Consider the following 23,595-nt stretch of genomic DNA (forward strand, 5'->3'; position numbering starts at 1 on the left):
GAAGACTAGAGAACAGCAAAGTGGGGGCTCAGGCAGGTGGGAGACTACTTGGCCAGGGTGCCAAAGACAGATTCAATCTAGCACCTCAAGGTGTAGGAGAGAGGCAGGCTGGGGCTGAACCCAGGACTGTGGTTTTTCTAAGTGGGCACAATGGAAGGACAATGAGGAGCTGAGAGGACTGGTAGGAGAGTGAATGAATGATACTCAAGGGATCTGAACTGGCCTGAGAAAGGAAGCCAGGTGACAGTCTTCAGTGGATGAAGAGGAGTAGTGGTGAGAGGTTACAGATGACAGACCCAGGGTCGGTTTCAAAGGAGCAAGGATTAGGATACTGAAGAGTCATGGCTGGAAATGGTACGAGGGAACAGAAAAATACCCAGCTTCGTCTGTCTCCCCAGGTGGGTAGTGGGTGGATGCCTTTCATAGTGGAAGCTGTGTTTTTGGTGGATTGTAGCTAAGTCTGGGAGGTGACGGAGGGGTACTGTGGAGGAGGCTGATGTATAAACAGATAATGACCATGATCACTAGTTACAGGACATCAGAACTGCCTACTCTGTGTTGTATCCTGGACTCTAGACTGGGTGGGGCAGATGGGAGCTGTGCAGGCAGTTTCTGAACTGTGAATAGAGAATGATAAATGGCAGACTAGAGAGATGTGCGAGATGCAGCCACAGCATAGTGGATGTTACCTGAGGAAGACTGCGAAGGAGGAAACATCTGAACTGGGCTTGGGAGGAGGTTTTTAGAGGGGAAAGGAGGGGGCAGAGGTGAAGGAGAAAGGATATCCAGGCAGAAATTTATGAAAAACATACCAGGCCTGGGAACTGTGAAGTGTGTTCCCTGGGACCTAACCGGGAACCCACAGCCTTGGGAGGCCAGGAAAGGCCAGAGAGACCACTTCTGCCAACCGCACACTTCTGGCCAGGCAGTGCTGGCAAGGAGACAGCAAATGCCGACCCCTTTCTGAAGGCAGTGGAATGACCCTTTGGTTTACTACTTCAAGGTGCAGGGAAGGGATCCTGCTTTGTCCTTTGGGCTGGAAAAAGATGGAGAAGCACTGCTGTTTTCCAGAGCACCAGGGCTGTTTGACCACCCAGGACCTGGAGCTAGCTGGCTGTCAAACCCATTCTCTTCAGCTGCTGAGCTCCTGAGTGTGGTACTGTGCAGACACAGCCGGGGGCAGGCAGGCTAAGAGGTAATGAGGTGGCAGGGGACGAGTCATCAAGCTCTGCTGCTCGCCTGGCGGCAGGGCTGCCCAGGAACAGCTCCCCTGTCCTCGGCCTTCTGGGAGGAGTTCACTCAGTCCTTAGGACGGGTCATTCCCATGGCTTCAATTACATCTCCATGCCAGCAACTCCCAGCCCCACATCGCCATCTCCACTCGGACCTCTGAGAATCTCTGAGTCACTGTGCCCCAACTGAATTCCGTCTTCTGCCAATTCCACCTGTGCTCAGTAAAGCATGCCATCCTGCCAGCCACCCTGGCAAACACCTAGGAGACACCCTGACTCTATCATCTCCTTGACCTGAAATCAAGAGATTGCCTGCCTCCTCTGAAAACTCCAGCTCTCCTGCTCTAGGCCCACTATTGATCACCTCTCCCCTGGCTCTTGGTTCTCTGGCCTGGAGGATCACTCCTTCAGGCTGCCTTCCATATTGCTACATGGTCACCTTGGGAAGCCCATCTGGTGAGTGCATTGTGTGATTAAAGCCCTTGGGTGAACCCCCCTCAGCTGTAGGATCAAGTCAGAGCTCTTGAGCAATACCATTCCTCACTTCTGCTATCTGCCTGCCTTCTCCTGGGTGTGAGCTCTGGCTTTAAAAACTGCTGTGGATGTGCTATGCCCGCTGCCAGGAGGGTCCTCCTGATTAATCTGTACTCACTCTCTACAACTCAGCTCCCCAGGCAGCCTGGTGGTCCAGCCATTTCCAGTGCCTCAGGCAGGATGGGGGCTTCCCTCATCCCAGCACTTGTTGCACAGTAATATGCTTGTCCAGTGTTGTTTCTCCACTGGACTGAGCTTTTCCAGGGTAAGAAGCTAACTGCATCGTATTTGGCTCCAAGCATTTGCAGAAGTGTTTGCTGAATGAACATATGACTGACTGACTGAAGCAAGTCCTAAGCTTTGAGGAAGCCAGCAAGCGGCTTCTGACGCCAGGATTTGTTTTTCCTCCAATCACTGGACCCCTGGCTCCCTTACCCCGATGCCTCCCAAACTCATTCAGACCTTCTCAGAGAAAAAAGCCCTGCCAAGGCCTTTGGCAGCCAGCACTATTCATGCCCGAGAAGTCCTGGGGGTTGGGGGCGAGGGAGTCCTCGGGGGAAAAGAGGTGGTAGAGCTGGGCTCCCCCCACACCCACCTTCTTTTTCAGCTTGTGCCGGGCCCGCTTGGCAGCCCTGGCGCTGTTGGGGACTTTGGGCTCCGTGCTGTTGATGAATTCCAGCAGCTCATCCACATCTCGATGATCCACGGCGGGCTCCCCAGGGATCCCGCCCAGTGCGCCCCCCTTCATGGGCAGCTCCTCTTTGCGCCTGGTCAGCCTTGAGCGAAGCTTCTCTCGGATCTCGGTATAATTCCGACTCGTCGGGGCAGCGGGTGGCTGGGGGAGGGGAGGTGCTGACGTTACACCCTGGGCCTGGGAAGCCCGGAGCACTCCCACCCGCGGGCACCAAGCATGTGGTGAGAAGTAAGACAACTGTTCTTTCTACCACAGCCACAGAGGCCAAATGGCTTCGCCCTGAGCCAGGCTCGGAGCCAAGGCAGCGGTGGGCGGAGGAGTGGGAGGTATGCAGCAGTGTTGCGAGCACACTGACTTGGGAGCCAGGAAAGCAGGTTTGAGCCCAGGCTTCGTCACTCGGAAGCTGTATGACCTTGGGCAGGTTCACTGAGTCTTTGTGAGCCTCAATTTTGTCATCTCTAAAATGAGGATAACAACTTCTAGCTCAAAAGTGACCAGCAACATAACTGCTTGAATTTCTTCTGTCCTCAACTGCTCTTCCCTAGCCAGAAGCCCTTTCCTCTTCACCTTATGAGACTTCTGAACTGCTTTCTCCCCCTGTCCAGAGAAAGCCTGTACTCTGCTATGAGCCTCCTTCCTGGCGCCATCTGTGCTCACGGCCTGTCCCCTGGCTGGCTCCCACACTGGGGACTGAGAGCCTTGGCTTCCACTCTGCCTTCATCACGCACAAGCCTTCACTTCTCTGTGATTACGCACATTATGTATACATACTCATCAGAATCATAGCTTTCCTCTGCCACTTCCTTTCTTTTTGCCTAAGGAAAAAATGTCAATCTTAAGAGAAACCATGAGAAGAGCAAAGGTAGCAAACTTGAAAAATCTCTACCTCATCCATATGCCATGAGGATCTAGCAAGCAGGCGCTGGTGAGGACTCACAGGGTCCAAGCACAATTATTAGCTCCAAGAGCAAGTGGGGCCCTGGGAAGAGCAAGGGACTCCCCTGGCTCCCCTCGGCTGGCCCCCAGCCTGCTCTGGCCTGGGAAGGCTCACTCACCGCATTGTGCCCGAAGAACTCACAGTAGCAGCAGTCACAGAACTTCCCATCTCGCTGGTGGGTGGAGGATGAGGTGCAGGAGCTACGCTCTGAGCTGCTGTCCTCTTCCTCGCCCAGCCCCTCGTCTGCCTCACACGGCTGGGGAAGCTGGCACGTCAGGCCACTGTGGGTAAACTTGTGCCCCTTGCACCCAGGGTCCCTGCTGAATTGGGAGAAAAGACAGGCCCAAAGGTGAGGAAAGGCAGGGCAGGAGCACGCTGTGAGGAGCCTGGGGAGCAGCCCCAGCATCACCTTCATCTGCCTCATCCCACAAAGACCAAGGCAGGCAAACAGAATGAGCCCCTTTTAAGAACAAGGCAAACACCCCCGCTGTTCCTCAGGGCCCCCCTCAATGGCACTGTTCTGGAAAGGTTCCCCGTGCTTCCCCTCCCCGAGTCTACCACATGAGCCTTCTGGACTCTGAGGGTGCCAAGTATACCTCTATCACACACTATAGTGACGGTCTGTTTACCCATCTGTCTTCCAGACCAGAGTGTGCATTCCCTGAAGATATGGACTATGCCACTTCTATTTTTGGGCCCCAGTGTGTACACAAGCCTATCCACAGTAAGTGCTCAGGAAGTAGGTGTCTGAACAGATTAGTGGGCTGATGGTTCCTTGGAACACCCAAAGGAAGCCAACGTCCTTTCCTTCTCTACGGTTCCCCCACCCTGACATTGTGGTTTTGTTTTTGGTCATACCATGTGGCTTCTGGGATGTTAGTTTCCTGACCAGGGATTGAATCCGGGCCCCTGACAGTGGAAGTGACAGTGGACCGTGCTCAAAGGTCCTTCTGATTGAGATCGCACCACTGCACAGAGCTGCCTTAGCCATGTCTTGAGGTTAGGAAAGCAAATGTGCCTTGTGGGCCATATTTTGAGCTACTGTTTGTGCCAGGTATTGTACACAGCAAATCATTTCTAACAATCTGCAAATCCTGCAAAACAGGTTTTGCCATCCCCACGCTGTAAAAGAAGAGACCAAGGCTCAGGGTGCTTCACCGTTTTGCCCAAGGAGCAGCTAGGACTCACCCTCCCACTGCACTGCTCTGCTCTGCCTCTGGATTTCAGGAAGCATCTTGTAATATGGACTAATTTCCCAGGGTATGGAAAGGTCTGAAAGGTCCCAGAATTCGCGCTAGAAGAGTCAGAGTCCTGGGTTGGCCATCAGCAGTGGGAGTGCTCCAGGGCTGAAGCCAAAGGGTGCCAGGAGGAAGGGTGGGACAAGAGCAGCCAAGGAGGTTCCCTGGGGCAGGAATCATTATCACAGTGCTTAGAGGACTTTCCTGGTGGCCCAGTGGTTAAGACTTCCCACTTCCACTACAGGGGGCATGGATTCAATCCCAGGTTGGGAACTAAGATCCTGCATATTGGGTGGTGCAAAATAAAAAGGTGCTTAGAGAAGCTTAACCCCAACTGACCATTATTCATCTACTATATTAGCACAGTTAAAAATTCCTAGTGCTTTAATACTGATGGTTACATCAATTTGGAGACCCCTTTGGAAAGCAATTTTTCAATATGTATTAAGAGCCTTTCTCAATAAAATAAAAGCAAAAAATTCCTTATATCCTTTAAACTGAGAACTTTTTTCACTGAGAGATCTATTCCAAGGAGAAAAATCCAAAAGAGTGAAAAGCTTTAGGCAAAGACGTTATTTATGTTATTTATGTTAAAATGCTATGTGCCATGCTGGGATGACCTAAATGTTCAGCAACTGGAGAACAGCAAAGAATTTCCCAGCCTTTAAAGCTGAGGTTCAGAAGCCATGTGGGAACCTAACAGCACTAAGTGAAACTGGACAACGAAAAACCAGACAGACACCACCACTACCACACAGGAAAGCTATTCAAGAGAAAACTGCTAGGAGTGCTGTATCAGGGTGGTGGGATTTTAGAGTGGGCAAATAGAAATACATCATCAACACACATCTGATTTATAAAAAGACAGATCTTCTCCAAAGAATTGTATCTTTCAAATATATATTAAAACAAACTTTCTCAGTACTTAAGAGTTAATTCTAGGAATCTACTTTAAGGACAGAACTCCTGACATTTGGGTGCAAGGATGCTTATTACAGTCTACAAAAAAATCTACAAATGCCTGAATATCCAGGAATAGGGTAATGATAAAATAAATTATGCCACAGCTGTACAATAAAACACGTGCCCACTGAAAAAGTTTTTGAAGAATTTTAACGAGGGAAATGATGATGGTATAATGTTAAAAAGTAACCACACAAAAATAATACAGAATGTGGACCTCATTTTGTTATGGATATATAGAAACGTCAAAAAAAGAAAACATATTGTGGCGTTAAAGTTTATCTTTAGGTTGCCAGGAATTTTTTTCTTCTTTCATGTATTTAAAATTTTCATACATTTACAAATTTTCCCAAGTTAAAAAAAAAAATGAACATATTTCTTTCATATCTGGAAAGACTATAGAAAAAACATAAACAGAGTATACCCTTTAATTTCCACCCCAAAGTTTTCCCCAAACTCTTAAGTTCAAGTCGTCAGGGAGTTTGCTCTTTGTGCCACTCACCTGTGAGTGCTAGGGAGCTGCTGAGAGCTGGGTGGTGGGAGGAGGGGCCCGCTGCAGTGCCCGCTGCAGTGACCACTACAGGGGTGGCTGCAACCCGAGAATGGAGGAGGCATCTTCAGGAGCGGCATGCTGGTGGAGGGAAGGTGGGGGCTCTGACATGGCCCTGGGGTGTGGGGGGCAGCAGCCACGGCAACAGGGCATTCTGAAACCTGGGCAGGGAAATGCACTGCTGGGGTGGTGGGCAGCAGGTGCGGGTGGGGTGGTGAGCCAAAGGATCCGGGGTGAGATGGGATCAGCGGCGCTGGCTGGGGGTGGTGGCCGGTGGGGCTGTTAGGTGGAGCAGTGAGGTCTGAGTGCCGGTGGTGCTCCGAGATGGGGAAAACCTCACCTGTGGGCGGATGGGGGAGAGAGGTGTCAGAGTGGGAGCCCAGATCCTGGGAAGGAGGCCCAAGGGCTCGCTGCTGCAGCAGCCTGCTTACTGTAACCAGAGGCAACATGCCTGGGCAGTCTCTCAGCATGGCAGACCCATGAGCTTTTGGAAAAGCCTAGCGGTACCTTAGGTTGGAGAGATTTCTCTGCAGGCAGCAAATGGACAGGCTGAAGATGGCCAGGCCTGAGGGAGAAGGCACCAGGAAGGCCAGTCCCATGCAAGGTCATAAAACCTTTGCTGGGCATAAACAGGGGTTGTATGTTCTATCTCTGAGTGCTCCTCTAGGACCTGTCTGACAAGGCTCTGCTTCTGGGCCACGTGCATCAAGGCAGCCAGGATATGCCAGACTTTCGGGTGGCCCCAAATTTCAGCGGACAAGTGGGAAAGCACTTTGATGACTCTCTCTGGCTCATGCACCAAAATAACTGGAATTATGTATCGCTCCACTCACAATTCTGGGGGTAGCACCCCTTTGAAGAACTCAAGTCCTCCATTTAAAAGTAGACAGTAATTCATATTTAGAAAGTACAGCAATAACTCAAGATTTTTTCTTTGGGTTGCTAAGCATTATCCCAGGGTCTAAAAAAGGCTTACACAGCTGCATAACTGGCTAATAATCAATGCAGCTCACACTGCCAACCTCATGTGGATGGAAGTGCAGTGCTTTTATAAAAGCACCCATCCCCTGCATGGAGGAGAGGAGACACTCAGGCCCTCTGTGCGGCTGCAGCAGTCAGGTGACCTGAGTTCTAATTCCTTCAAGGCCCTTGCCGACTTCACTTTCTCTTCAGCCAATGCTTACCAGGTCCCCTCTTGGATCCAATGGGAACAGTTATCAGAGCCAATGCCAGCCGTATTTTTCAAGTTCAGAATCTTGGGGAAAGGATTCCTACCAAGATAGTCAAGGGCTAGATTCCCTACTTGGCTTCCACCGGAACAGCTCCACTTTTATTTATTTTAATAACCTATCTGATTTGTTTGAACAAAATGGTTAGGAAAACACAACTCTCTCCATTTATGGAGAGAGCTCTCTTCTGAGCTTGGAGACTCACCAGGGATTGTAGGAGGGCTCCCGAGTGAGCCACCTGGCATGGCCCCACTGGAGTGCGGGGAGTTCCAGAGGCCCGAGAGCTTATGTGCTGACAGGAACGAACTAGGATCCCAGTCCCCTGAGTTCCCATGGCAGGAGGAGGACGAGGAAGAGGACGATGAAGAGGAGGACGAAGAGGAATGAGAATCACCCCCACAAGACTGTGATTTGCAGGATGTGTGTGACAAGGAGATCTGGGGAAGAAAAAGGCTCATGGTAAAACAGTAAACATCAGGGCTGGCCCTCTGCTGCCTTGGCTTCCCCAGGGGCACCTCCCACCAACTGTGGGAATGGCCCAGTTCCCACAACTCCAGGTGCAAGGGCAAACATGGGCCAGGCCTTTGCCAGGAGGGGCTGCGGTGCTCCCTGTGAAGTGAAGTATGTGGATGTGATGAGAGATTCTGGTGGTGGCAGAGACTGCCTGTCAGCTGTGGCCTTTGGGGAGTCCTGAGAGCTGCCAAGGAGAGGAAAAAGGTTTTTAAGTCAGGAGTCCTGAAGCTGAACTGATTCTGGGTTAGAGAGAGGGACTGAGGGGAATGAAAAATGCGGAGTCTGACCTCTGTGGTTCAGGAGATGGCAGTTAGATGGGGTATCTTGGAAGCCTTCTAACAGAGGCATGGCAGACCCTCAAACTGACCTTTGCCTTCCATGTCCTACTGGTTGGTTTTTGAGCTGCCACAGAGCTGAAGGCAGCACAGTCACAGGGAGGGTCAGGATCTCGATCTACCAGTGCCTCCACGCCGGCCATCACACGGTGCACTGTCCTTGGGGGCTGGTGGGCTGCCTGAAACCTCTCTTTTCTTCCCCCAAATGTGGGCCACAAGCTGCTAATGCTGTATGGGTGCAGCCTCTTTGGCACCTGGGCGAAGGTGCTGCCTGAGGACAGCCACCTGAGCACAAGGCAGCCACAGCTCAACAGCCTAACTTCTCTGGGCAGGCAGCACTCCTGCATTCAGGGACCCCTTCTCAGCGGTTACCTACCGCCACTGCATGTTCTCGACCTGTCTGCCTTTCATCTTCCTCCATGCTCTTTCGGCAACTCTGGCAGACCCACAGAGGCATCTCGCCTAGGAGATTCTTGACGAGCTTTGGCATGAAGTCAGGGGGCAGCTTCTCACCCTGCAACACCAGTCCGTTCTGGGAAGGGCCTTCTTCCCAGCCTTTGCGTTCCCGGTGACACAGCAGGCAGCAAGTCTGCACAGACTGGCTGGTGGTAGGGGGAACCTGTCCAACAGACAGAAACAGGGTTTCCCAGAAGGGGAAAGGCTCTGCTTAGAAACAATATTAACAAAACTGATGACATCACTTATTATGTGCCAGGCACTGGGTTAGGCACTTTATTTACCCAATTTTAGTTCTGGTAAACAGCTCTGCAAACTGTGTTATTATTCTCATCTTTTTTTTTTTTTTTTTTTTTTTGAAAAGAAGAAACATTTCAAGAAGAAGTCAAATAAGTTGCCCAAGGTTATAGAGTGAGTGAGTGGTTGAACCCTATAGAATTTGAACCCCAGTGAGGCTGACTCCAAAGCTCATGCTCAAATGCCCTAGTGCCCCAACGTCTCCAGATCCTGAAGGTTAATGAGTCGGCCCTTCCTGCTGTGGCATGTCTGGGAGAGGTCACAATTCTTGGGCTGTCTATGAAGTCTACAGACCAATCCTCACCTGAAAGGAAAAAAAATGCTTTCAGTTAACGCAGTTTGGGAGACCATGTGGGATTCCCAAAGAGCTGCACAATTCCATTAGGATCACAGGAGCATTCTGGAGGAGCCAAAGAGTATCAACTCAGCTGAAAACCGAGCTGGAGGGTAAGGCAGACCCAGGGGCTTCTGAGAAGCAGGGAGGTGTGGTGAAAAGCCCCTGGGCTTTAGGTGTCAGACTGACATGAATTCTAATCCCTCCCTGACCACAAATGAGCTGGGTGACCTTGAGCAAGTTATTTAACTTCTGATTTCCTACCTACTGCGCAGAGCTGTTATGAGGGGGGTGCATAAACAAGGAAAGTGCCTAGCCCTGTGCATGCCCATAGTACAGTCCCAGTATACAGTCATCATCATTATTATTTTTCCTCTTTCCTTCTAGGACAAAGCTGACCTAGAAATATAAGTCTATAGGTTTTCTGTCACACTGAGGGATAGTGGCTTGAGAGACTGATTGTGTCTAATGACCCCATTAATGGCTTTCCTATATCCTGCAACTTTGCATTGTAGTCCCTTCTCACTCTGACAGTCATGTCACTTTCTTTGGCCAACGAATGTCAGCAAACATGCTGCCAGCATGAGCTTGAAAAGTGTGTATGCATTTCTACTTGCTCCCTTGCATGGCTGGACTTGCTCGCTCCTGCACCTCTGCCATGCCACATAAGCATGACCAGGCTAGCTGCTGGAGGAATGTGAGAGACCTGTGGGGAAAACTGAGTCTTCCCAGCTGACTGGCCGGTAGATCAGATACATGAGTATAGCTGAGATCAGCCAAGTAGGCCCCAATCAGCAGAAACACCCAGTCAACCGAGAGACTCATGACAAATAATAAATGGTATTGTCTTAAGCCACTAAGTTTTGGGGTGGTTTGTTGCACATAATAGTTAACTGATATACCTTCCAAACTTACCCACCACTAGGCAAAACATGTTTGCAGAGGCCTAAGCAAAGGAATAATACAAGTATCACTTTCATCCTACCAATAAAATAAATGGCATCATCTTTTTCAAATAAAATCACCTTCTCACAATAAGTTGGCATCAGGGTATCCTTAAATTTGTAATGTTACAGTTACACTGACCTGGGTCCCTGGTTTCTAGAAAAAGAAAGGAAACAGTAGTACCAGAAGCATGTGTGTTTGAGCCTGTGCGTGTGTGCTCAGTCGCTCAGTCGTGTCCGACTCTTTGTGACCCTGTGGACTGAGGCCCACCAGGCTCCTCTGTCCATGGAATTTTCCAGGCAAGAATACTGGAGTGGGTTGCCATTTCCTCCTCTAGGAGATCTTCCTGACCCAGGGACTGAACCACGTCTCTTGGGTCTCCTGCATCTCCTGCACTGGCAGGAGATTCTTTACCACTAGCGCCACCAGTAGCACACTGAAACATGTGGGGAATTACAAGGACCTTGGGAACAAATATCAGGGAGAGAGAAAAAGAAATCTTACATATGGAACTCGTGTGAGATGCTGCCTAAAGTCTGTGCCAAGCGGACAGTCCAGTGAGCAAGTCAGCTGCTTAGTGGCAGCTACAAAAGAAAATTGCATTCTAGAACCCATTTGTGGTGAGTATCTCATGGTAAGGGTGGAAGGCTGATAGAGAAGTTAAGGTAAAGGAGGCCTTTCTGAGACATGCACCCAGGAAACTTTCCATAGCTACAAGATGCCATAGTATTAATAACTCCAGGAGGAGGAGGTGAGTAAAGTGACTGTATTTTTTAGGCAAACACCAGGATGTGCAATTTTACTACAATGGAGCTTCATTTTCAAGTGTTAGGTTCGAGTTATTACAGAAGATGAAAATCTTGGGTGAGTAAAATAATTCTTGAAATTTTTAATGTGGCCTGTAAAGTACAGTATATATGGTTTTATAGGAACAACCAAGAACGCAAATGTACAATGTAAATGACAATGTGTAGCGTTATTTGCTGTTTTCTTTTAAAAGTGAAACAATTCTTATAAGGTAAATATGTGACCTGTGTGACTGTACTTGATCCTAAAGTACTTGTGGGAGGTGCTGGAGTGTAGAAGAAACAATACTGGCTTTGGAATTAATCCTGGGCCTCCACCACTTACCAACTGTATAATGTTGGGCAAGTTCTACTTATTCTGTGCCTCCCCATCTATAAAATGGGATTGAGTTCTGACTTGTAGAGTTGGCTGTGAGCACTGTGATAAAGCACCTAGTCCACTGTCAGGCATATATGCTACTCAACATATGGCACTCATTATGAACATGATGGGAGCAATAGGAAAAAATATTTAAAATCAGGACTAGGGTTGAAAACATAGAATGTACAGTCACTGTATTTTATGAGAATGCACGAGTCTCTCATATGTAATGAACTGAAGGTGACATTCAGGCATCTTAACCTCTGTCCTCACTCCACTATGTAATTCCTTAAGTTCCCCAAATACTCCTTGTGCTCTCCTATGTCACACCTTTGCTAAAGGGGATCCTCTGCCTAAACCCCTCTTTCTCCCCACATTTATCAATAGGTAGATGAGCAGGGCTTAAATAAAGCCCAGCCTAGATCCAATCTCACCCAAGCTTTCCTAGAGATTCCCTCTTACAATTCACCTCTCTTTCCCATTTCCATACCCCCACAGCACATTGGGCCTTGGTGACAAGATTTGTGCCTTCTACTAAACTTATTTACCTGTATCTTCTGTCCCTTCTACTAGGTTGTGCTCCTAGAGGGCAACTACCAGGTCTGATTCTTGTCTGGATCCCTCATGGTACACCACAGGGCATAGGCTCAGCTGGGCATATGGTGGCTAAGTCGGATTTGTTAAGTACCCCCATGGCAATACAGCTGGCAGGCAGTTTGGTGAGACACTGCTTGAAATTGTTGTTTCCCATAGTAAAAGGCTGTCTTCCCACCCTGGACTTCCAACCAAATGGTTCCAGTCGCAAGTATGGAAGACTGGAAGATTGTTGGAAGATTGTATTCCTCAAGGATTACAAGACTGCTTATTCATGGAAATAATGTGTCTTTCCCTAGAGCTGAAATGGTACACATGATAAATAAGATTAGCCATCAAAGGAAGTCAATTTACAGGGCAGGCTGTCTTTCTAGTTAAAGGAAGAAACACAAGGCCTGGGAAGCTAATTAAGTACAAACTGAAGCAGGGATGATACCATCTATGTTGCATAAGGTTGCCCAGAGGATTAAGTGACATTAGAGATGCAAAGCACTTAGCTCAAAGGATCTATACAGGAGATGCTCAATCTACTATCTAGGCTCCTGGGCTGGTCTTTTTTTTTTTTTTGGTCTGTTCTTAGTAAGTCTACACTGGAAACTAGCTTATCTACTGTCCTGAGTTTGGTATATTAGATTCTTTCTTTCTAGGCCCAGGAAGTTTTAGGGGGCCACCCTCAAAGTTGTCTTAACTCTAAGCCTTGGTGCCTACCTCTGGGTAAAATTCCCAATGGAGCCTGTGGACTGTTCTCTCTGATATTTTCATCTCTATTTTAATTGCCAGAGGGTATTGAGAATCCCAAGCCCTGGAGATATTATATACAGTTAATACTGTCAAATTTTTGCTTTGGCAGAAAAACTCTTGGTTTACAGTTCCTTTGACTGCAATCTCCTGCTACTTTCCAAATTCTTGGAAATCGTGACCTTGTATTGCCCTGTAGTCAATTCAGGCTTTCAACTAGCTGCTCTCAAGCTGTACTTTTTAGCAGCTAGCACAATTTTACAGTAATCTCACATGAAGAACATGATCAATACATGTTTATCGAATGAATGAAAATTCCAACCATGTTTCTTCACCAGAAAGGCTGTTGGAACTGATTCTTCAACCCAGAGACCCTGGGCAACAACTAATTATTCCTTCTTATCTCAGGTTAAATTCATAGCCTCTCCAGATTCCAGTCTAGCCTTAGGTAAAAGATGGAAGAGCGAAAGGAAAGGTTCTAGAAGTTCTCTAGATTTGGGATCTGCTAAAAAAGCTCCAAGATAATTCTGCTTCATTCTGTGGGCAAATGTCAAATCTCCGGACGTGTGGAGTTACTCACACAAGGTATCTGTGCTATAGGCATATCCCCAGAGCTCTCAAGGAGCCAGGACCCTAGACTGTGACCACTCCCAGCCCAGGGGGCTGGCATGCACACCCAGTAAAACTAGTACCTGTGCTCTCATCTGACCAGGCCCAAGACTTTTCTGTTTTTGTCTGAGAAGCATTATGCTAGGACTTTCTAGTTTTTCCTGGGGAAAAAAGAGATAAAGTCAAAGGAAGGGAAAGCCAATTTTTCACGGAGCATTTTTACTTCAAAGAATGACTGACAAACTATGGTTATTCAAACTTGGGTATTGGCAGACATTTTCTCAGAAAATGAACAAAACAAGCCTATTACCCCCAAGGAAAACTATTCTGTTTCTGTGGTCAATGATAAAAATTCAAGTTTTAGGTGAAAATTAGAATTTTGAAAAAGCTGCATCCACAACCATGAGCTTGACAGCTTCCCAATACTTAAGACTTTATGATGAAATTGATGGTGATATTAACAAATGTTATTTTTTGATACTATAAAATGAAACAGGAAAATATCTGCAAGATCTATATAACTCAGTGAACCTATTTTTCCAAACGATCAAAGCATGATACCACAGAGTCATGCACTGGTATAAAGTCCACCCAAAGTGTTAGATGAACCAACAGATTTTAATGTAAATGAGTATAAAGACTTTATTGATATGTTCTCAGATTCCATATTGCGAAGAATATCAACAATCATCTGAAAAGGCTATCAAAATACCTTTCTCTTTTCCAACTATGTATCTGTGTGAAGTTAAATTTTTTTAAAACATAATTCCATCAAAATAATGTACTGCCAACAGACTGAATACAGAAGCACATGTGTGTGCGCGTACTCAGCTATGTCTGACTCTTTGCGATCCCATGGACTATAGCCCACCAGGCTTTTCTAGCCATGGAATTTTCCAGGCAAGAAATACTGGAGTGGGTTGCTGTTTCCTTCTCCAGGGGATCTTCCTGATCAGGGACTGAACCCACGTCCCTTGTGTCTCCTGCATTAGCAAGTGGATTCTTTACCACAGGCACCACCTGGGAAGCCCCAGAAGCATGTAAGAGAATCTAAACTTTTCCTATTAAGATAGACATAAATTTGCAAAAGTGAAAACAAGACCATTTTTCTCACTTTTTGGGAAAATTGTTATCTCTAATTTAAAAATTGTTATTTACATTAATATGATAGATCTAATACTGTTATTCTGAAACGAGTGACCAAATATTTTTAAACTTTCTCAACTTTAATACTTAATTTGGTAAATTTCAATAGTTTAACCAACAAAAGCTCTTCTGTGTCCTCAAAAATTTTTAGAAATATAGAAGGTTCCCAAGACCAAACCCTTTGAGAACAGCTGATGTAAAGTATCTAACAGTGCCTGTCAGCCAGTGGGTGTGCTTTAAGCAATAGTGACTATTAACAACCATATAGCAGTTCATGGTATATCTGAAGAGCTGTCTGGGGTCATGAGAAAATTTTGCACCACAGCCTTTCTGGCCACAGTTTGGGAATTACATGTCACTAGGCCAGATGGCTATCAAGGACTGCTCTTGAAGCTGGATCTAATTTCCAAAATCAAACCTGCTCTCATTTCTTTCATGGGTTCCTTTTATTCCCAAGAGTTAGTATATGTTTATAGAGGATTCCCCCAAGACACAGTGCTGTATCTACCCAGGAGCCCTGTGACAGTTTCTAAATTCTATTCAGAAATGGCCCAACTCCAAAAGCCTCCTTGCCACCGAGGCAGGCAGAGAACAACAGTTAAAATCCCCTTCCAAAAGCAGAGAAAGTGATTAGTTCCCCAGCCTAGAATAACTTAGTCAGCCCAGTCATTACCACTCACTCTTCCATTCATCCACTCATTCAACAAACATTCTCAGAGCCTCTACCTGGTGCCAACCATTGTGCTAGGTGCTAGGAAACAAGAGTTCCTGCCTTAAGAACACATGCGTAAAACCGGCAGGTTCATGCACAGGGTTGTCAATGCTCCCAAACTCCCAGGATGCCTCATATTCATTTTGGATAATCAGGCAGGAACACATATTAAAATAATATACAATTATAATCAGTAAACAAAATAATAAATATAAATTAAAAACAACCAATTAGGACATTGGGATTCTCTCCTTAAGGTTAAGCTTATACTGTGCCTTCTCACATATCTATCCATTGAAGATATTGGATATTCAATCTTCTATCTATTGAAGATTTCTTTCCTTTACCTCCTCTTTCCTACCTTGGTCTCTTTTCATCTCTAGGCTCCTTTTTGGTGGAGCTTGCTACTCTCACTATGATACTTTTTGGCCCATGGCATTCATAATGTGGCCCCAGCTGATCTCTCCATATTCCATTTCCATGCTTAACACCCTGAGCCATAGGTTCTATTTGTACTATTCCTCAGATACACCGTGCCCTATCAAACCTCAGCTTTGCTCCTCAGGAAATTCCTGCTCCTCCTCTAAGATCTTGGTCAAAGGTTGATGAAGCTTTTGCTGGACCAGGCTAAGTAGAATTCTTTTAGTATAGCGTCTATCGCATTGTGCCATAGACACATATCCTCTGCCCACTCCCAAACCCCTGTAGAATGGGAGCTCTTTGGGGGCAGGGAGTGGACCCTGGCCATTTAAATGAGTCCAGGAACTAGGCTTGGCTTGGACCTGGCACATAGCAGGCATTCACTGAATAAATAAATGATGTTTAAGCCATCTGGCTTATGTCTCAGCTGCTCTACACAAAGGACAGGAACTAAAACACAGCCCAACTAGCCCAACATACTATGCTGAAAAGGCATGGCTGCGTCACTCCAGGTCACTAATGGGAAGGCATCAGGGCTAAGAATCTCAGACCATTCTAATGCTGGCCATCAGAGGTATAGTTAATTCTTAGGGAGCCAATACAACTACACCTCCATGCCCTGAGCTTTCACCCAAACTCCCACTCAGGCTGTTGGCTCGGGTCCTTCCAGGAGACAGGACAGTAGTTTCACAACATAAAGTCAGTTTGTGGAGAATTCTCTCTGGCTGTACAGGCTGAGTCAAGGATAGAGCAGTGAGTCTCTCTGACCCCAGTGGCCCTCCACCTGCGAAGGCTAGTTCACCTGTTGAACCTGTTTCCTGGGTGCAATCAGTCATGGGAAGGCCTAAGCTCCTGCTTATTTACCTGGAATCTCAGGCAAACCTTATTACCGACTACTCTGTAATGGCAACAGAGTTCTCATGGATGGAAGAGAATGACCTTTGAAGACAGACTGTTGAGTTCAAATCCAAGTTTTGCCATTTTCAGTATGATCTTGGATTATTACTGAATTTCTTTGAGCCTCAATTTCCTCATTTATGAAATGAGAATAAAACCATACTTCACAGAGTCGTGAGGACAGAAGGAAATAAATTATGTAAAGTACCTGGCCTGGGCCTGGCACACAGTAGGTGCTCAATACCCGTTAGTTTCTTTCCTCTTCTGTCCTGGAAGAAATGACAGGGAAACTTACTAAGTGAGACTTGCCCAATCCAAAGTTATTACTTGAAGCACAGGACAGAAGACTAGACAGATGACCTTCAAGGTCTCTTTAACCCCCCCAGTCCATGTTCTCTGGCTACAACTTTGTAATAAGAACCTTCAATATTTCTAGGCCCTTCTTTCTGCCTTAATTTCTCTATATCTATTCACTTCAGAATGGCGGGGGAAACCACAAAGGGAGCTGGATAGCTAAGAGTCTTGGGGAGGGAATAAAGGAGAGGTGGCCTATAGGACAGCACCATGTTCATCCATCTTGCACTTGGAAGGATGAGGGTGGGAACATGGGCACAGAACTGAAAGGTACAAACACAGGGTCCTTCCGAGGACACAAGCATTCTTCTCCTCAGTTCTTTTCTGCTCTGCATATTCCACCACGAAGAACCAAGAACCACTCCTTTCCACAATATTCATTCCCTTTCCCCAATTCATCAAGTGTATCTTCACTCACACTGTCCTCTTTGCCTCTTCCTATTGAGGCTCAGTTTGGGTATTACATTCCCTTAAGTCTACAGGCAAAATAAACTGTGCTTTGCTCTGTGTTAGGGGATGCCCTAACACTTTTTTTACGTCTCCTGAACAGAGGTTATCACGTGTACCTCGACTGTCAAAATCTGTCTTCTCCATAGCACTGTGAGCTTTTCAAGGGCAGGGCCTGTATCCCATGAGTCACTGCATCCCAATTGTTAGGCAGAGATGGCAGCACATGTTTTGATACACAAAGAAAGATTAGCAGTTGGAGAATATGGACAAATGGCAAACTGGAAAAAGTTTGCTTTTTCTTTAAAAACTAAGGCTGCTTTTTCTTCTGCTTAGGGAAAAGCTCTCTCTTTCTCCAGGAAGCTCCATTCTTTAAAGAATACTCTAGGCCTCCACAGAGATCCCCATGGCATGCTCAGTTAAACAGTTCTCAGACCCAGCCACATATCAGAAATCATCTGAGGCAATTTAAGAACAGGTTCCTGGGCTCCAGACCTAGAGACTCTAGGTCTGGGATAGGGTCTAGCAAAGCACAGGGGATCTGATCATTAGTTAGGTTGGGGTGAGAGAGAGGTAGAATCAAGCAATCACAGTTGCTTCTTCTACTGAAAATTACTTCCTCCCACGCTCTCATTCACTTTGCCACATCTTTTGTTGACTCCTCATAGCCTATAGATTAAAGCCCAAACCTACTAACTCTCCAGTCAGACTTCTCGCCACTCTCCATGAGTTGGGCAGTTCTGGACTCTGGGTCTTTGTCTACGCTGCTTGCTTTGCCTAGACGCTTTGTCTCACCTTCTCTGGAGGACCTTCTACTTGACCTTGAAGCCTCAGCTCCAAGAAGCCTTTCTAGGCTATCACATCTGTGCATCCTCAAAACAAAGCACTATACTAATCATAGCTACTACATGTGTTCAGTGCTTGACATGCAGTGCCTGCTGAACCCTAGTTTGAGTCCAGTATCACTGTCATTTTATACACAGAAAACCAAACAAAAGGCTAAAACACTTCTAAAGGTGTGTACCAGGATCTAGAATTTGACTCAACTTAGAGGAAGTGATGCTCCTCTAGCTTAACTGTAATTATTACATATATGTTCTTTAGACCATGAGCCCCTGTGGGGAGAGACCATGTCTGATTCACTTCTATATTACCAGCTAGCCCAGGACCCAGCACAGACCAGGAGTCTATTAGTGTTGGTAGAATAAGTGAACAGCAGGTTAGGTGAGAGGAAGGCTGGGCATAGCGCGTGTGTAATGGGCCTGAATGAATGAGTGACTGCCAGCCTGGCCTAGCAGTGCAGGCAGTAAGAATAAGGTGCCAGAAACCTAACTTTTTTTTATTATAGTTTAACAGCCACTCATTGAACACATAAGAACCATGTGCAATAAATGCTCCAGAAATGAATTAAAAACATAGCCCAAGCTCACAAAATTCTAGGCTTAGTAAGTGAAGGTATTAGGATATTAATAGTACATCTAACATATATTAAACTTAATAGTTCTGGGAAATTTTAAGGAAATTTAAAATTTTAGGAAGTATGTTTTAATCTTCAAAGGTCTTTTGGCATTTCCACATGGTGAAGGTCTATTGGTTTACAAAGGACCAGAGGTGACAGGGATCTCTACTCAGCATTATTTCCTCCTACCTGCATTTAAAATGGCTAGGTGGGCAGTACAGGGATTATCTCATTCATCTGTGTGCTCTGAATAAAGGCCTTGGCACAGAGATTGTTAATACTTGCTGAGTGGATTCAATATAATGAGATGATTTTAATAAAGATACTGACTGTCATCTGCTCCTGTCCCATGAGGGAGTAGGTTTAACTCTGAGCAGTGGTGGAGCCAGGTCTCTAGAGTTCCTCTAAACTAGGCTGGGCAAAGTCCCACGGGAAGCTGCAGAGGAGAGACGGGAAGGACAGGATGCGCTCAACCCCCACCAATGCCAGTTTATAGTCTAGCGAGTCTCCTGGGGGTTTACTGAGTGAGTGTGCACCTGGACTGCAAGCTGAGTGGCCCAAGAGAACTAACAGCCAGCGGAGCCAGCAGGTGAGAACACACAGTCTTTGGATGGCCAAATGGCTCCTGCCACATGCCACATCCAATTCTAGCTCTGGCATGAGGAGCACTAGATGCTATGCGGGCTGCTCCACATTCTCTTGTGAAGCTGCGTAAGCCTTAAAGACGGGAAGAAACATGCCTGGAGTAACAAAGCCAGGAGACTGAGCAGGAAGCTCACTCCAAGTCTGTAAGATTCAATACTATGTCTCTCTGCCTCCTTCAACTGCTTTGTAATTCGTCCCCCACCGCCCCCACCTTCACCAAGAAGGCTATAACTGTTTTAGTCTTCTCGTGGGGAAAACAAACAAACAAACAAATGAGGATTTGGGTTTTTAGTGAATGCATCAATGTTGTTTAGGGGCCTAAACAATTAGAAGAAAGGGCTTTTGGGATTCCAATTAAGTTCAAGGTCTTGCATTTAAATGCATACAAGTTACGAAAATAAGCAAAGGAGATTGGATGGAACCAGAGAGGCCTATGAGCCTTAACTCAGAGAAAGCAATGCTCTTCTAGCCTTACCATGACTACTATATATATGTTCTCTCGACCAAATGAGCCCCTTGTGAGGAGGGTCCACAGTTGATTCACTTCTGTATACCAGCTAGCCCAGGGCCTGGCACAGATCAGGTGTCCTTCATATGATGAAGAGGGCAGACACTTCCCAGAGACTGCAGATGACTAACTTCTGGAAACGTGGGCCTAGCAGTACCAGATTTTTAGCAGCAGATGGCATAAATCCAGTTTTGTGGGAAATTGATTTTTAAAAATACTGGCTCAAATGAAAACAAAAAAAGAAACAAAACATGTGACTTGGGGCATTAAACCCTGTGTGTAGACTGAAAGTGATCCCATTCTCCAGCTTTGGCTTCAGTGTGGCATTCGACACTGACTTTCATCTTACTCACCCACTCTAAGTGCTTAAGACAGGGGGCTAAGTGGTGGTGGGAGCCAGAGGTCCTCGCCAAAGGTACGCTTGTGGGCAGAGCAAGCACTGACCCCAATTCTTTCAGCAGGAGCTTTTCACCAAGGCACAAAGGCCTGCTTCTGGCACCCAGAACCCCCTTCCCCAGCAAAAACAGGGCTCAGTCAGAAGTTTGTTCATTTGTTTCACCCATCTCAGCTAGAGTTAAAAAAAAAAGTCTTGCTAAATACCCCACAGTACATAAGAAGGTACTTTATGGGGTGGTGGTAGGTGTACCTATAGTAGGAGTTATTTGGGTAAATGTTTAGTTTCTCTGAGTCTCTGTTTCTTTGTCTGAAATATGGGATTAATAGTATTTATATCTTCATTAGAATTTATCAATCACCAGGCTTAGTGGTACAATAGTGACTGACTTGGTTCCTACACTCTCAAAAGTTTACAAAGCAAAAGCAGACTAATAATTTTATCAATGGTTAACTCATCACATTCCCGCTAAATGCTGAGGAGAACACAGGGGTGGCAAGAAGGTATTTAAAATGCCTAGTGTGAATAAATGAATTAACTGAAAGGTCAAGCAGTGGAGGAGGTAGGAATCTATCATGTTAAAACTGCGACCTAAATAAAAACCAAATGGTTATGCCATCAACCAAATTTTCTGGCCATGAATACTACAGGCTGGTTAAGTGGCAGGGGACCCTGAATGGTAAACAAGAGAAGACAACAGCTCCCTGACCCTCCCTTCCCCCACCTTCCTCTTCTGGAGAACAGCACTCCCAAGGGCCCAGAGAAGGCTAGAGGGGGAAACAGCTTCAGGGTGGGAAGTTAAACTAGGCAAGGGTGGGGTCCAACTCGAGTTCTCAACTTGAGGAGTCCTTTGGAAACAGTCTCAGCCCAGGGTAGGGGATGGGGATGAAGGGGGGGCTTCTCACACTCAGTAAGTGGTGACATTTTCATTAATTAAAAATCTTACTATGATCTGAGACACAAAGGAGACAGTATAAAAACTGGGTTACAGTAATTTCGGGTTCTCAACGGATTCATTCTCTGTCATTCACCTAATTATTCCTACTCTGTGTCAGCAAGGCCCAGGGCTACGTGTGGAGGGCTGGGGACAGACAGCATGATTTGTGCCCCTGCGGAGTTCACAGTTCAGTGGGGGGAACAGACACATCAACAGACTATGTCATTGTAGAACGGGGAGTACTACCAGAGGAGAGCACGGGGGCTGTGGGACAGACGGGCACCTCACACAGCTGGGGAGGTCAGGAAAGGCTTTCTGGGAATGGTACCCCAAACAGCGTCCCCACTCACATGCACAATTCCAGAGATTCTACTAGAAGGCTGTCAAGAGCCATGCCTTCTGGCTGCACCAGCCTCCCAGAGTCCCCTGCTGCCCGATGCAGTGTCTGCAGAGCCAAACGCATCTTCCGCCACGCCTCATCCTCATCCGGCGCTGCATCCGACCCTCCAAGACTCCTGCAGGAGCCTGCCTTCCTCGGCAGACTCATCCAAAAAACCAACTCAAAACTCTTTTGTCAGAGCAAGCTTAGGGCGAGCCACCCAGCCCCAGGTGCCACAACCCTCCCAGAGCAACTGTGGCTCATGCCACCCCAGCTTCGCCGTGAACACTGGCAGGGTACCTCCTATTATCTCCTTTGCTCAAAAGAAAGTGACCTTCTTCCAGGTGGCAAGCTGGAAGCCTTGGAGAGTCCTCCTACTGCTCACTTTCAGCAGGATTCGCCAAACCCAGGGATCTGAGGGTTTGGGTGGGCTGCCTCGTGGGTCAGGGGTATAGTGGGGAGAAAGAGCAGGCTTTGCTGGGTTTCCAACTCAGCACAGAAGCCCCACCAAATAAGTCTTCTAGGCAGCCTGGCTGTCTGCTTCAACTGCTCAGCTGGGCAAGGCGGGGCGGGGTGGGGGGGGGGGGGGACGCCCTGGAGACAGATGCTGGGGGCACAGCTGCTGAGGGAGCAGCGAGGGGAAGGGGTGGAGCTGCTCCCGAGGGGGTGGAGAGGAACAGGCTGCAGCCTTCCAGGGCCCAGAGCCCCGACGTGGCTTGTGGGTGGGTGGGGAGCAGGTGGGCCCAGGGAAGGTGAAGGGCACAGAGCTAAGCTGTGGCCTTAAAACTAGAGAGCCGTCCTAGTGGGTGTGCGGCCAGAATGTATCCCGGAGGCGGCGGGAGAGGGCAGAGAGGCTGGTCTCACTCAGAACCGGACGGGCCGTGCCTCGGCTTTGGACCAAAGGGTCCAGGCTCACTCCCGCCTTGGGGGAGAAAGCCTCAGCTCTGGCCCTCAGGGTTAAGGTTCTGGTCCCAGCCGGGAATGGTCCATCCCCAAGCCCGTCCCAGCCCCACTCCGGGGAGGTGAAAGAACCCGAGCAGCCAGACTCGCCTCGCTCGCTCCTACCTGGGGACCGGGCGCCAGCTTGGGCTCGTCCTCTTCCCTGGGGTCGTCGCGGTAGGGCTCCGCCGGCGCCTCCGGGGGCCCTGCACCCGCTCCCGCTTCCAGGCTCGGCGGCGGTGGGGGCTCCGGCGCCTGGGGCTTCTGCGGCCCCGTGGCCCGCGCCCGCTCGCGCCGGCCCGCGCCGCCGCTCGGCCTGCTCCGCCTCCGAGTCATGCTGCTTCTCACGCCGCTCCCTTGCTCCACTCGCGCCGCCGCCGCCGCTCCCCACACAGGACAACAGCCAATATGGCGGCGCCCGGCTCCCCCTCCACCGCTGCCAGCAGGTCAGAGGGCACGCGGAGTCCGCGCCGCCGCACTAGCCCCCGAGGCCGCCTGCGCCATTTTGCATAAGGTCACTACCCGGAGTTCTGCGGGAGAGTAAACCTGGTGAGGAAACGCCCTCCTCATTTCGGGATTCCGGGGATGAGACCTGCGCCAGGAGCGGGTGTGCGCTGTAGTAACCGTGCTGCACGGCCCTGGGTGCTTCAAAACTGGCTGTTAAATGGATGAGTGAATGTTAGTAATATTAGTAATTTCTATAGTGCTCCGCTACTTTCACAGCCGTGACTTGACTTCTCGTACCTACACGACCTGGCAGGTGCGATAGCTCCTATTTTGCAGCGGTGAAAGCGGGGGCTACAAAAGGTGAAACGGTTGCTCAGCATCAGCCAGCCAGAACTCATGGGCTTGTGGACAGCCTGAGCTGAATGGGACGAAGGGATTGTTTAGATCCTTATTTTCAGTGTATGGTCCACGGGGAGTCCAGCGTTTGGTGCTTAGGACAGGGAGACTCAGCTCCTCAGTCTAGTGGGAAGAGTGGACACTGAAATA

At 47.9% G+C, this 23,595-nt stretch overlaps 1 protein-coding gene across 10 annotated transcripts in view; it reads right to left on the minus strand.

The window, feature by feature from the left end:
* FAM193B (family with sequence similarity 193 member B) overlaps positions 1-23,123 on the minus strand; it is a 30,892-nt gene extending 7,769 nt beyond the window's left edge. For 2 of the 10 annotated variants that reach the window (XM_055551387.1, XM_055551453.1), the window contains exons 1-6: positions 22,729-23,123; positions 8,602-8,844; positions 7,583-7,814; positions 6,101-6,488; positions 3,516-3,717; positions 2,362-2,601 (exon numbers count right to left, since the gene is read on the minus strand). In XM_055551387.1, the coding sequence (XP_055407362.1) occupies positions 2,362-2,601; positions 3,516-3,717; positions 6,101-6,488; positions 7,583-7,814; positions 8,602-8,844; positions 22,729-22,938 (1,515 nt within the window). In that variant the 5' untranslated portion in view covers positions 22,939-23,123. Of the gene's footprint in view, positions 1-2,361; positions 2,602-3,515; positions 3,718-6,100; positions 6,489-7,582; positions 8,845-16,748; positions 16,810-21,634; positions 22,226-22,728 lie in introns of those variants that run through there. The other 8 variants (XM_055551424.1, XM_055551397.1, XM_055551434.1 and 5 more) reach the window with 8 other exon arrangements.
* Positions 23,124-23,595: the final 472 nt, after the last annotated feature.

This window comes from Bubalus kerabau, chromosome 1, assembly GCF_029407905.1.
Source record: "Bubalus kerabau isolate K-KA32 ecotype Philippines breed swamp buffalo chromosome 1, PCC_UOA_SB_1v2, whole genome shotgun sequence".
NCBI lineage: Eukaryota > Metazoa > Chordata > Mammalia > Artiodactyla > Bovidae > Bubalus > Bubalus kerabau.